We start from the raw sequence: 15,031 nt of genomic DNA, 5'->3' as shown, positions 1-15,031 counted from the left end.
AAAAAAAAAAAAAAAAAAAAAAAGAAAAAAAAAAAAAGGAAAAAAAACCCCTACATGATTGCAAATTGTCACATATTAAAATACAGAATTTCTTATGAAAATTAAAAAAATATGTATGATTTTGATCTAAGCACAGCTAGCCAAATGGAAAATCTACTAATCAACTCATGTGAGAAAGAAGGGTGTACTATTTTCTTGTTACAAGTAATAACCCTTATTAGTTCTGACTTTAAAATTTTGTGAATTTGGGTTGCCCTGCTTTCTTCACTAGAGACTGGCACAAGTATGCACTTTCCTGTCCCTACAAGGTTTTTTCATCTTTTGTCAAAATCAGATGTCAGCTTTGCAAACAGCTTTGCAAAAGTGCTGCCCATGTCAGGAAATGGTTTACTTATCTTCCAGGCATGTCTTCATATATTCATTCTTACATAATTCCTGTACAGTTTTTAAAAAACTAAGATGTTAAATTATTGCTTTAGTATAAAGGCAAAAGTCATTATGTTTTAGGTTCATACCTAGATAATTTCTACCTTACTTTCCCTCTCTTTGTATTTTCTTGTTCTGACCAAATGTCTAAGGCTTCTTTGTTTTACTCTGTTTCACTTCTGACAATTCTTCCTGTGGTTCTTGGAATCTTAAAAATCCTTTCTGGTCAATGCTTTTTTTTCCCATTTGGTTTTTTACTCTTTATATTGTTCTTGAAGAAACTATTTGTCCAGCCCTCGCAAAGTTTGTTCTTCTTAGCTGTGATAACTTCTTCTTAACTGTGATAACTGTTATATGTTATGTGAAGAATAAAATCTAATCTGAAACAAGAGACAGATTCTAGACTTCATCTTCTTGATAAGCCTTTGTTTTTTCTCCTACTGAGTCTTCCATTCCTTGTTCAGGATTTAACAATGGGGTGAGGGCCCTTTTTTAGCTAAGTGTGCAGCGGAAGGATAAAAAATATTTCCTGGAACGTGAGAAGCCCCATTGGTCTCATAAATAAAAAGAACTCAGATTTCTGTAGAACTGATTTAGCCAGGTGATTATTTAATAGAAATAAATCCTAATATCTTTTTCCAGTATCACTTTTGGTCTAATTAAACTAAATAATCAGTAAAACAGAGAAATCAATATCTTATGTCAACAGTCTAATATAGTTTATATTAAGACTGTGTATTGGCTTCAGGTTCAGTTTTGTGAGACATTGCAGAGAGAAGATGAAAAGAGATTGATTATTCATTGTTATGTGTACAAGCCAGCATGTAATTATGCTAACAAGTACTACACTTTTCATGTACTATATTATAGTAGTTTGAAAAATTGCTTATAAATTATAGTAGCAATGGCATGTTTAGTTGAGTGTTGATTATTTATTTATTTATCTATTTATTTCTAATGTTTTCTCTTGCGTTCTCTTCTTTAGAGTACTCGAGTAGCTTTAGACCATCTGGAGTCTGTTCCTGAGAAACTGAGCCTCTTAGAAGATTTCAAAGATATTGGAGTGAGAACGACTTCACTTGACTCTTTTAGTAGTTCTAAATTATTTCAATTAACTAACGTTAACCCCATATGTATAGATAAATCAGTTAACAAGATACATCAAATTACATATGACAAAAACATACAGTAAGCCATTTTTTTTTTGCCTCAGCTTTACTGAGGCCGTGAATTTAGTAGTAGGTAGTAATACAGGTGAGGTGTTCCATAATGCAAGCAAATGTTTAGTACTATGTGTAGGTTGCTCAGAAAGTAATGCTAATTATTTCCATGGAAACTGCAGCAGATACAAAGAGCACAACACTGTTTGACAGAGCAAATTCTCAGCTACAAAGCAGTATTTTTCAGTGTAGTCACCACCAATAGATGTGTGTTTTTGCCAGCAATAAATAGGAGCCTGCACGCAGTGCTTGTCAGGGGAAATGACCCACTATTTCACAGCTGCCATGATGGGCTGTTGCTGAAAAATATTGCCTATGCAATATTTCATGTTTCACCTACCCAAGCATATGGAAGTCAGAATATGCCAAATCCAGAGTGTACAGTGGGCATGGTAGGACTGTCCAGACAAGACTGGCAACGTGTTGTATGGTCTTCAAACTGATACAGAGCCTGCTCTTTTCATGTTGCAAGAAAAAGGTTGTCACCTTCTCTGGCCTGACTCTGGAAATTTGAGCTTCATAGAGCAGCAGACAGTTGATGGTTTGTCTGAATTCCAGGAAATCCAGAAGGATCACCCCTTTCTTATTGCAAAAGACAGTGCACATCAGTTTACACCCTTACAGCTGCATCTTGAATGTTTTCTTCAATGTGAAATTCACATGTGGCTCCTCCATGGACTGCTTTTTTGTCTCCAGCTAATAATGGTGACACAGTATCTCATCACTGATAATGACATGATGCAGGAAACTGTCACCTTTAGCTTCATGTCAATTAAATAGGTTGTGACAAACTTGCATACAGTGCTCTTTCTGTTTCTCTGTGAGCATTTGTGCAACCCACTTGGCGCAAACTTTGTGATATTCCTACAATACTGCTATCATTTCCAAAACACTGAAGACAATATTCAGCTCCACACACAGTTCTCTGGTCAAATAAGCTAAGTTCTGCTAAGATACTGATTGACGTGCTCTTTATTTCATGGTTTGGCAGCTGTGCATAGCTGTTTGGAATGAGGTTTGTCTTTCACTTCATTGTTGCCACTGCTGACAGCAGTCGCCACATCACCCACTGCCTCAGCTGTGCTCACACCCACTGTTTGAACTCTAGACTTTCAGGAAGCATCCACAAATGTGAAAAGATGTAGTTTTTTTTCCGCATGAGGGAATTCCATGACATCCCTTTGCTTCATCTGCACTTCCAAGTCATATGCCATTCTATCAGACTGCCCCTCTGCTGCCATCTGTTGCACAGCAACAACATGTAATGGAATATTGGTGGGAAAGTTCGATCTCTGTTGCCATGCCACCAACATCCACCTCTGGCACTGTGGGCAAACATAATAAAATAAAAAATCATTACTTCCAGAGCAAATGTCGGAATAGGTCAAAACGTAATTAGCAACTCAGAATATATGTAGAGAGTGTCACATTATAATAGTCATTAGAAGAGTTGTTACTTAAAACATTTTTCTAAAAAACTGTAATTAATTTTTATACATTGCAAAATTCCTTTGTTAGAAGCTATGAAATTTTGGAAAGAGTTACCAGACAATCAATCACCAATGAAGGATTACTTTTTAATATTTAATATTAGTATTTTGTACATAAAAAACATCATACTTTCATATGGCCCTTGTATTTCAGCCTCTGAAAGTTAGTGATTCTCTCTCCTGAGCTGCATGGAAAATCCTGGATACCCATATAGGCAGTAGCCAACCAATTTTTGCTAACTGATTTTCAAATTACAATATCATTTATATATTTCAATGCTTTTCTAGGAGTCCCATTGCAGGAGGGAGATGATTGAGGAGAGGTATACAAAGTATAAAGAAATAGTGACTTCTCTGCAGCAGCAGCTGGAAGGCTCAAAACAAAGAGCCCAACAATTCAAGGTAAGTGTGTGTACTACACTTTGGTTTTGTGATTGCTTTTAGTCAGCAACGTAAGGTTATTTAGCGTATATTAACTCATGATGCAAAAACAGACTAAAAATGTATGTGAATTGTTGCTGTTTCTTTCCTGGAATGGCAAAGTTTTGTGTAACTGCTATAGTAGTTGTAAAATTTGGTGACATTTTGTTGTCTTTGTTATAAACTGAAATATTCCAAAAACTCTTAAAAATTCCATGGAAAAGCAAATCTGTACTTTACTATTCTCAAGTCTTAGGTTGTACCACTGCTTTGCCAAATTATGTTCACAGTTTTTTGATTGGTTTGTTTGCTTTTCCCTTGTCCTTTTAGGTTTAAGAGAGCTATTGAATTTTTTTTTTTTGTTAATTGATTTGTAGACTGCAAATAGTGTTGTTTTTTTTTTTTAGTACTTCATCTCTGTATTCTTTACAATCATGTCTATTTCATACATAAACAAAATTGAGGGAGAGTAGTGATTTGCTAAAGGTAATGTTGAAATTCAAGTAATGTAAAAAAGTAAGAAATAACGTTGTTGTTCAAGTAGTGCTGAAATAAATGTTCAGAATTGAGAACTGAGAATTTTCTGCTATTGCAATCAGGATTCATTGACAGTGTCAGGTGTGTCTCTTGGCAGTTGAGGTCCCAATGTAGGATCATGCCCCATGTTACAAAAAAACTTCAGGCTGTTTGTGTTGCCACTTCCTCCACAGCAGTCTTCTAAAATATGAGCCTACCTAACAGTAGGTTTTTTAACAAGAGGAAAAGATAAAATAGAGTATTTTAGCTGAACAAGTCGCTGCTGTAAGACAACACTGTGAAACTACCTGAGCCATGTTCTTCTGTATGAAAAGAACAGGGCAGATTCACTTTCATACTATTGCTACTAGTAGTCTGCAGTTTCTGGAATTTCTCTTGCCTTTACAAGACTTAATAATTCAGTGGCCATTGAAATCTGGAAAATACTGAAAATCTAAGTGGAATGTAATCAACTTAGAACAGAATATAGTATTGACCTAAACTGACTGAGCTTACTGATGTGATGTGTTCAAAATCTGTGAAAGGCTGATTCCAAACTGATGTTTCCTCTATCTTTAGACAAGAAGGAGCATTTAATGACTTCCTTTTAGTCAGTTCTAATTGTTTTTTTGCATGACGTACAGTCCTCTTTGCTGTCACAGCTGTTACAAATAGAACAGAACGTTCAAAAACAAGTAACATACGGGTGCTAATCTGATTGCAGTGGTCAGGCTGGCTTAGTCTAAAAAATCCGTTTTTAATGCTTGCCTTTCTTACCCTCCCTTGGAACTGACTCAAATGCATTGTTGTTTCTTTTCTAAAAAGTGTTTACTGTTAGTTAGTAGGGAGTCTCTAAAATTGATTGGTGAAGGATTGTAGTCTGGAGGACATCAAAGTTCATTGTTTGTGATGGTTTTGATTCATGCTCTGCACACTGTTATGTTTCTCCTGTGAGAAGTTGACAGATATTTGGTAGATAATATTGCTTGAAGACACTGGCTGTGAAATACCTGTTGCTTAGAATGTCAGCAAAATCATAATTTGCGTTCCTATAGGTTAAAGTGTAACGTTTCAGCTAATAAAGGACGTCAGACGTTGAGGGTGATTTTTCAACTAACGAGCTAATTGTTAGTAGCTAAAGAAGAAATTAGGGAAAAAGGAGGTAAATATAACCAGTAATAATAAAATAAGGAGTAAAGAATACCAGCTAATGCAAAATCAAAAGAAAAAGCTAGAAGAAACCTAAAGATTGTTGTTTTGAACAGATTAAAATATTCTAGGACAGTTTCCCTGCTAAAAACAACTGACCACTTAGTTAAATGCATGTAAGTATTAAAAAAATCACGTGAGAAAAATACAGTATGTAAATGCAAATTTCTGTAAAGAAAAAGCAGATTGTGGTGTACATACCTTGTTTGTTCTTTTTTTTTTTTTAAAGCTCTACTATAACAAAGCATTTCTGGAAGCAGATTGGAAAGACTAAATTTTTATTTTCTTTTAAAGTTGTTGTTCTGTGTACATTTTGTGTACTAAGTCTCTCATCAGCACATAGGGTAGCACAGTAGTAATTCCTATTAGTCTTAATAGGAGTAAATCTCTCTTCACTGATGGGACAAAAGCTTATTGTATCTCTAAATTAACTTTGAAATTTATTTTATTTCCTGTTCGGTTTTCAAATCTTAGCATCAGTATTAACAGTAATTTGAAATCTGTTTTAACAAAATTGCCTTGGGGTGTTTATCATAAGAATTCAGAAGCAAAACTGTATGGTTTATATACTGATGCATTTGTGCATTATTATCTTTTCTCATTTCAAGAAACTGAGTAATTAGGATACCAAAGCAAGCTTTTAATCTTATGTTAGAAGCTATTGATTACAACTGTGGACCACCTGTTGCATTGTTAATAAGGATTCAAATAGGCTTTTAAAAAATACATTCTTTTCATAGCTTGCAAACCAAATGACTTTTCTCACTGAAAAGCTATGTTGTACAGGTCTGGCCATAAATATTAACATTGAACTTCAAACTTTATTAAATGATTAAAAGAAAACAAAAGTGAAAAAAACATCTTCAGGTACTTTGATATGAAAAATCAGTGAAGTTGGAGTTTCCTCAGAGGCATGGAAAATGGATTTAAATTTTATTATTACTAAATTGTTGAACTTTAGTAAATTGATGTAGACCATTCATTGGTGGAAACTTCATTATTTGTTGATGCCTGTCTTGCCAATATGCTTTGCCTTGCACTGTGGATGTGAGGTAGATAGAGAAAAGAACATTATTGCAACTGATGATAGTAACAACAACAGTGCTCCCAGTGGTTTTCTCAGCTGAAGATTTTCAAAGATTTTGCAGTGATAAAACCTATTGTCTGCCTACAGAATTCATAAGCAAATATCTATTACAACACGTATTTGAGAATTCAAATCAGTATTCTCCAAAATGTGTGAAATCAGAGCATAGATATATGTAACAGCATGTATTTTGTAAAATTTTACAGCTTAATGATGTGAAATAGTATTTTGTTTAATTGGCCATAGGATGGATGCAGCAGCCATGTGGAAATGGATGCCGAAATTTCTGGTATACAAGTGGCTGCTTCTTCTTCTAGTTGGCAAACTCAAAACAACTTTTTGTCCAGCTCACTGCTCTCAGATTCTAGTTGTAAGTATTGTTTCATGGGAAAAAAAAACCAACACACAACAGGTAATATATTTTCCTCTTTTAAAGTTGTTTTACTTGAACAAGTATTAAGAAAAAGTGCTAGAACTTTCTGAAGAGTTCTTCTATATTTCAGCATTAGGTACCAGATAGATGTCTGTTTCTGTGAATAACTTTGTAACATCATAATTATACCTTTATTTTTAACTAGAAAATAAAATATGTATGTTTGTCAGCCAGACCTTTTCCAAAGAATTTGGTTTTGCAATCTCTACATGAACAATCATGCATGTGTAAGCTGTGCATCTTCTCAGAGGCTAAAGATATGTTCTAAGTCTCATGACTGTGCAGCAACTTAATAAGAGTTGAATTCACTAATTTTGCCTCTACTTCAAAAGTTTTTAACAATTCTTTCTAGTGCATGTGTATAACTTGTGGTCATTAGAGGTTACCTGATCTCTGATACAGATGGGAACTGCACAAAAAAAGTTAAGATATATTAGATCTTTATCTGGTGCAAGAATACCTTTCCATGAGTGTCAGAACTGATTTAGAAAAAAATGAGTATACATACAGAAAAGAAAACATGTATATACATATATATAAGCACACATATACCTATATGTGTATATATACAATTCTCAGCATACCAGATATCAGCATAAGGATGTCAAAAACTTTTATTCTGAAGGATACTACCTTCCATTTCTTTTCAATATAACCAGTTTGTGCTTTGGCAACCTAGTGCATTCTGTGTAATGGAAAGTCCTATTTCAGGCTTCATTGCACTTCCAAACATCTTTGTCATGGAATGAATACTGTAGTAAATCACTGCTCACCAACAGTAAGTCCTGAGTTGATCTGGTAAGGTTGAAGACAGTTGCTTTCTTTTCCTCTCAAATTCTGTAGCTTGTGATTAAATATCTTTTTGCAGAACTTTCTGAATAACAACAGTGGAAACAAAGCATATGGGTGAAAGCCTCGATCTCATCTGTACTTCAGGAACAATTTTCCCTGATTCAAAGTTGTTCTCCCATTTTTCTTTAATACCTGTCAATGTCTTTCCAAGTTAAATACAGCTCAATTGTTAAGGGTATGTTTCAAAAAAGGGACAACCCATACTTTGCGGGCATGTTGAACAAGTTCATCTCCAAAAGATCTACCTTAGCAGCTTCCTGCTGCTTTTCTGCAATTCCACTGCAAAAACTTGTGGAAATTTGAAGATGCAGCACGAATGCTCACAAAATATTAGAAATATGTTTATATTGCTTAATATGAATGAAACTTGATGGGATTTCAGTACTTTTAAATTTATTTTGGGCTGGATCTCAGTTTTTGCTCTTCCACTTCTGAAAAAGAATGCAGAACATATGGAGAAACTCCACTTGTTGCAACTGGCGTGCACTAAGTGAGAACATGGTGGGTGAAGGAGCATTGTTGTAGAAGTGCAGTTTGTAAGAATAGAGGTGCTGAATGAGGTGCAGTAAGCTCCATGCAACATATTTCTAACATGTTCAAATTAGTCAATTAAGGAATAGTGTTGTTAGACTTAATTTTTTATACAGCTGATCACTTAAAGGAATTAATTGAATAAGGAAAAACAATTTCCATTTCAACTAAGGCTGTTCTATTCTACCCTGTTCTACTATATTCTATTTCAATTTTCTTCTAGCAAAGAGCATTATATTTGATAGAATTAATGCCAGTGACTTACAAATGCTAAAGATGTTCTGCCTCACACAGGAGTGGATGATGGTAGGTTATAGTTTTGAAACTGAAAGAGGATTGTATTTGGATAAAACATAGATTATCTTTCTCAGGCATCTTCTTAACAAAGGAGACAGTATTATTATTATCAAGAACAGGCATGCGGCTGAGGGTTGAATGCTGTAGTGTATGCAGCCAATTATTATTTTGCTTCTTTTCTTTCAAATTTTAAAAGTAATCACAATTATCCACGTTGCTTTTATAGCTTTAATGAGACTTAATGCCATACTGAGGCCTGGTAGTAAGATTAAAACTTCTTTTCTATCTTATTCTATAGGTAAGATGCTCCTAACTCTTAAAGTTGCAATACTTGCAGAGCATTCTTGGCTAAGACATAAATTGAAAAAGCCCTTGAAAGAGGCATATTTCTAATATGTCTTCTAATAGTCTAATATTTCTACACTGGGGGAGGAAAGAGAAGAGCTCCAGTTCTGATAAGGAATATATGAGGAACCTGAATACCAATCTAGCAAGCCAGTTTTGGATATTTTTTTCTCTCCCTCAACTGGAAAAGTTTTCTGGAGATGAAAAATAAATTATGGAAGACAGTAATGATTCAGTGTTGATCATTATGAAATATTTGCAAAATCTTCAAAAGTTCTGAAAGGCTTCTTCTGAAACCATGTTTAGATGTGATTAAGGGACTGTTGTGTTTTTTCTTCTGGAAAGTGTTTTCTAAATCATAAGTTAATCGTATCTTCATAGTTCATATATTCCAAGTCTCACAATGGTGCTAGAAAGGTTTTACAGCACATGTGTTTTACCTTTTTCTATTAATTTTTAAGGGAAAGAAATTGGTTATGAAAATACTTGGTGTTTTATTTCCTTATTTGCATTCTATTATAAATCCATTTGTCAGATTTTCTGGGAGCTAAAACCAGGCAGTAGTCTAAAGAGATTTCTATCCCTGATTTTATTTGATTCTGATGGAATGAAAGTGTTTTTAATTTCTCATTTTGCTGATTATTTTCGCACGAGTGCTTTTAGATATTTCTTATGCTTAATTAATAAGTAGGAGAGCAAGTCAGGTGCCTGTCTAAGATTTTTCATGTTGGTTTAGATGTCCTAGTGTATGCTTCCACCTGTCATTGCAGGAAGGCAGAGGTTTCCCATAGGTTTCATCACATATTTTGCATCCCTTTCTGATGCCTCAGAGCACTAATGCATTTGAGTTACGCCCTGAACACTTATTAGTGATTGAATGTTTTATACTGAACCACTTCTCCACCAGTCAAATTTTGAAGTATATTTTAAAGTTGTTGATGTAGTTTCAAGTGAAAATTTTGCAGTGATTCTAACATTTGGGAGCTTTTCTTGTAAGAAAAGGAGAGTGGTTAGGCCCTGGAACGGGCTGCCCAGGGAGGTTGTGGATGCCCCGTCCTTGGATGTGTTTAAGGCCAGGTTGGACAGGGTCCTGGGCAACCTGATCTGAATGTGTGTGTTTGGTGGCCCTGCTAGGCAGGGGGGTTGGAACTACATGATCCTTGAGGTCCCTTCCAACCCGGGTGATTCTGTGATTCTGTGATTACTAGTAAGTGTTAAATGATAAAATCAACTACTTCACTCATCTTAGTCACATAAACTCCATGAACTTTTAATTTCAGTAATGATATTAATTAATTATAACTTGAGGCTTTGACAGTGAAGTCTAGATCGAGGTCTTTTGCTCCCAAACCTCCTGTGGCTTTTAATAAATCTACCTGTAAGTGTCATCAGCTATTTGCTATGACTAATTCATCTTTTTTTCAGAAATAGAAGACCTTTCTTTTCAATTCATTTTTCCAGAACAGTTTGCAAGCCTTTGTGTTACAGCGTATCCCTACTCTCTTAGACACATGAAAACTAACAGATTTTAGTCAATAGCTAGTACAAAAAAGTTACTTCCTAACACCAGCTTTGTGTGACATTTAAAGAGCATCAGGGTAGAGGGCAGACGCATACTTTATCTTTGGAGGGAAACCTGGGATTTAGGTTCAAAATTGGTTGAAGAAAGGGAAAAAAAAATGAAAGAATAAGTAAGAAAACAATCCGCATCTCTCTCTCTATGTGTGTAACATAGTGTTGCCAATTCAGCATGCAGGTGAAAGGAAAAGTAATTGGCATTCTGTTTTCTTTGGTCTACATCTTTCTACCTGAAGGATTACTACAACTATAATGATTTTTCTTTAAAAAAGAAAAAAAGCTATTATAAAAATGTTGTGGAAATTTAAGCTTTTATTTCTATACTCATGTTCTTAAAAAGGAAGATGTGTAAGCTATAATATAATTTATACAAGGAACTTCATTAGATACAGCTTGCAGTCTGCAATGTTATCAGACCAAACAGTTGGTCTAAAAACTCAGCACTGGTTGTTATCTAAAGAATAATCCTCAGAAACTGTTTTTCATGATCACTGTAATTTTCTATAATTTTATATTATGAAGGTCCCAGGAGTTGCAGATGCTTTACATTATCTTTGAAAGTTGGATCCTGCCTTTCTCTTTGTACAGTTCATCACTTCAAGGCTTTAGCTTGGATAGTTTCCCAGCAGCCACATGTCTTTCTGGCTTTCTGTTGTTTTTGGGAATTCATTTTCCAGGGCTTCATTAGCTGTGACTTTATGGAGAATAAAATAGCCACCAGTTTTCCCAATCTGTAGCTAAGATCACAGTCTTCTCCGACTCTTTGGATCTAGTGATAAACAATACTCTTGTTTTGACGTGGTCTATAGTACAATTGATATCATGGTTGAATAAAAGCAATTTGTCCTAAAAGTTGGTTTTTATTGCCATGACAATTAATTCCTGCAATGTATCCTGATGCCTCTCTTTATCCCTCTATATATACTTTTTCATAAGCTTTTAAGACAATTTGAATTGAGATTTATAAATAAGTAGCTTAATTAAAATTAAAAAGACATTATAATGTCATGATGCTGTAAGACAAACTTGTGTTGCTCAGTGGTAAGAAGCATGGACAGTTGGAAACTGTAAAATGAAAATTCATTCAGTACAGCAATTCTATGTATGATTTTTCATTTTTTTCTTAATTTGAAAGGCCATACAGTAGTGTAATTCTGGACAAATGCTGAAGGTTTTATGCTCAAAAATGTTTACTCACTGTTTTACTGATGTTGCAAACACAGTGATTTTGTTTTCCATCTGGACATGAAAACATCTCACTCCTCTTAATTAAAGTATGAGGACGTGATCCCTACTAAATGATTATATATGTCTACAATTTTACTGCACACTTCAGAAATTGCCCTTTGGTATTTGTAATAAACAATCAAGAAGTACCACAATTCTTACATTTGTATGATAGAGGAGAGGCCATTGAAGAAAATTATATTTTATGTAACATCTACTTTGTTCCCCTTCATTTCTGCCTTTGTCAAATAATTGCCAGTTGTCTGGATATTTGGATTTTTTTTTGTCCAGCACTTTATTATAAGATGGTTTCCCAATTTATATTTTCTAGATTTTGATACAATGTAATGTATTTAGCATTTTATATGTGGCCAGTTGCAAAAAAATATACATGGTATGGCATCCTGTGAATGTTCAGAGTCACTTGCTGACTTTATGCTATTGAACATGGCATTTCCTCAAGAATTTTCTGAGTGGTTTGTTTTGTCTTATATAAATGAAGGCGTTGTAAAATTAGATGGAAATGGGATGTTGTTAAAAGTTCTGAATATCAGAAAATGCAGAAGTTTATGGTTTTTTTTGTTTTTTTGTTTTTTGTTTTTTGTTTTTTGTATAAGGAAGATATGTTGTCCACATCCATATTAAGCAGATTTGGATTGTATTTCTCTGAAAAAATGAGTCTGTTTTGTCAACTTGTAGCATTACTAGTATTGAATACTTATTAATGACATGTATTCTGCTCTGTAAAATATATTACTGCATCATGAAACATAGTCATGCTCTGCAAAGTACGTCTTTTTCTGACGGTGTTTAATTGTTTTGATTTTTTTTGTTTCTATTTTTGTCTGATTTTTTAGCACATATGCAGAGAATAATCCCTTTTGATACAAATGCTACCAAGGAAGATTCTGTTAATGTTGCCATCAGTGAAATGAAGCTGCAAGCAGGAAGAGGGAAACAGTAGGACATTTTACAAAAACTCAGAAGACTTTTTTTGAACTGGTAATTCCATCCACTGTAGGAGGAAACATCCGTAACAATTCAATGATTGCCAAACACTTCAATGAAGAGTCCCAAAAGAGACTCTGATCAGCTCCTGTAACCTGTACACCAAAGGTTTTCTGAGACTGTGATATTCTTTTGCATTTTGCTCTGCAGTTCTAAACTAAATTTATTGTATCCCTGAAATATTATGAATTTAAAGAACTGTGACATTAATCTTTGATATTTACCCATGTACAGGACTTGTGCTGACGTGTTATTTAAAAAGATTTAATAATATTAGTAACAATCAGAACTATCCATAAAAAATGTTTGTCCTAATATTTATTGAGTTATTATAGTGTTATACAAGTACATTTATGAATCTAAGTCCTTCACTTTGCAACAATTATTTATGAAAGAAGCAATAAATATTAATGCCTAATTTCCTCTAAATCATATCATGTTTTCAAGCTCAGCATGCGTCACTTATAAGCTGTTTAGAATTATTCTTCTGAATAGTTTTATCAGATGCTGTGGCGAATTTGTTCTTGTGGGACCTCTAGTAAAGCATTCATAGCACCTGAAATCTCAACTCATCTGTATTAAGTGTACAGAAGGGCATTGCTAAGTGGCTGTGAAAGTTTTACTAGCAGGGCTTAATGATCACTTATTTATTTTATTTTCTTCTCAGTTAGAAAAGACATGTCATGCTGACAGTATTGCATGATTGTATTTGTTTGGATGATTCTATTTTAAACAGTAATGGTACAATACTGCATTACTGTGATCTCAAGCAGCACATCACAGAAGAATTTGCTGTCAAAAGAAATAACAGTTCTTCTGATGGTCCTGATTTTATTTTCCATTTTTTTTAGTGCTTCTGATTGAATCACTACTGCTGTGCCTTAAAAATTTACCAAATCTATTAGAGTACTGTGTAACATGAATACCATTGCAATAATTATTTTGTACACTTCTTTCATGCTTAGGAAGTGTTTCTCTAGAACACTGTTTTTTAGCGCCATAGGCATCTCAGGTCATTATGTGCCACCTTAAAACAGGATTTTTTTTTTTTCTTTTTAAGTTTCTGAAGTTTTCTGACATCCCAGTGGACTCCATAGCCTTTACAGAGTCCATATGGATTCTGTCTGTTTCAAACAGAACTTCTTGCTGAGAATATCAAAATGGTAGAGAAAAAAAAAAATTGCTTTCATTTTCTATGGACTTGATTTTTTTCTTATTTATTTTGTAAACTTTTCTTTACCTTCCACATGTATATAATGCATGTGCATTGTTGTGTTGTCATTGGCTTTTTATACATCTGTTAATTCAAAAGGTTTGGAAAGCAATGCAGTCATGTCCATCTCTTCTAATCTCAACAGCGATGGAAGGGCAGGACAAACATAGCCAAATAATCCCTTCTGGAGAAGACAGGACAAATGGAATCCAACTTCTGTCATTGTCTACAAAGACTATGGACGTAATGAAGTTGTGCTTAACTCGGGCCACAGGAACCATAAACTAAACCAAGTGTATGGTATATCCAACATTTGTAATTTATTTTTTTTAATTAGATCAGAGCACAGTTAGAAATGTTTAAAGTGGTTTTTTTTTCTTCTGTTTAAACATTAGAAAACTGCAAGAAAGTCTCCAGCCTGCAGATTTTATAATACTTAAAATTTTGACAAAAATATTTTAAAAAGTCATTTTAAAATATATTATAAAACAGCAAATCACTCTCTCTTACGTCTGAGGGATGGTTTGAAAGTAATGCCTCCTATTTTATTATGTTGTCCCATAATGTCAGAAGTGGATATTGGTGGTATGGCAGTAGATGAACTTTTTCACCAATATTCCATTCCATGTTGTTGCTGAGGGACAGTCTGACAGGATGGTGTCTGACATGGAAATGTGGAAGTAAAGGAGTGTCACGGAATTCCTCTGTGGAGGAAAAAAACTGCAATGGAGAAAAAACTGCATCCGTTCATATTCATGGATGCTTCCTGAAAGTTCAGAGAGACCAAACTGGGTGTGAGCACAGGGAGGCAGAGGGTGTTGTGTTTCAGCAGTAGTGACAGCAACTGTACATCAACTTACATTGGTGCAGGTTTTTATGAGTGTGACATGCAGGCTCGTGTTCATTGATGATGAAAATGTATGACTGATGGTGGTGACCATGTTGAAGAATAGTGTTTAATAGCTGAGAATTTGCTCTATGAAGTAGTGTCATTGTGATCTTTGTTGTAGTTTCCATGAAAATAAACAGGAGGCATTACTTTTGGAGAAAGCTATGTATATCATTTTGGAAAGAGTCTGCTGCTGATGGATAAAAATGTGTGCTCTACCGACTTTACTGAAGCTGGAATGTTTTTTGAAGTAAATCACTTGCTGGAAAATCAATGGAACTTAAATGCCT

The 15,031-nt window shown here is 34.4% G+C and overlaps 1 protein-coding gene across 1 annotated transcript in view; it reads left to right on the top strand.

The window, feature by feature from the left end:
* CEP128 (centrosomal protein 128) overlaps positions 1-12,923 on the top strand; it is a 92,578-nt gene extending 79,655 nt beyond the window's left edge. Inside the window, exons 21-24 of the mRNA XM_042814980.1 lie at positions 1,412-1,489; positions 3,425-3,538; positions 6,615-6,738; positions 12,489-12,923. Of these exons, the coding sequence (XP_042670914.1) occupies positions 1,412-1,489; positions 3,425-3,538; positions 6,615-6,738; positions 12,489-12,595 (423 nt within the window). The 3' untranslated portion in view covers positions 12,596-12,923. The remainder of the gene's footprint in view (positions 1-1,411; positions 1,490-3,424; positions 3,539-6,614; positions 6,739-12,488) is intronic.
* Positions 12,924-15,031: the final 2,108 nt, after the last annotated feature.

This window comes from Centrocercus urophasianus, unplaced genomic scaffold (genome assembly GCF_019232065.1).
Source record: "Centrocercus urophasianus isolate 14NV4802_14NV808 unplaced genomic scaffold, USGS_Curo_1.0 seq_14, whole genome shotgun sequence".
Taxonomy (NCBI): Eukaryota; Metazoa; Chordata; class Aves; order Galliformes; family Phasianidae; genus Centrocercus; species Centrocercus urophasianus.
The sequence above is the reverse complement of the archived record's forward strand: the minus strand, read 5'-3'. Positions and strand labels throughout refer to the sequence as shown.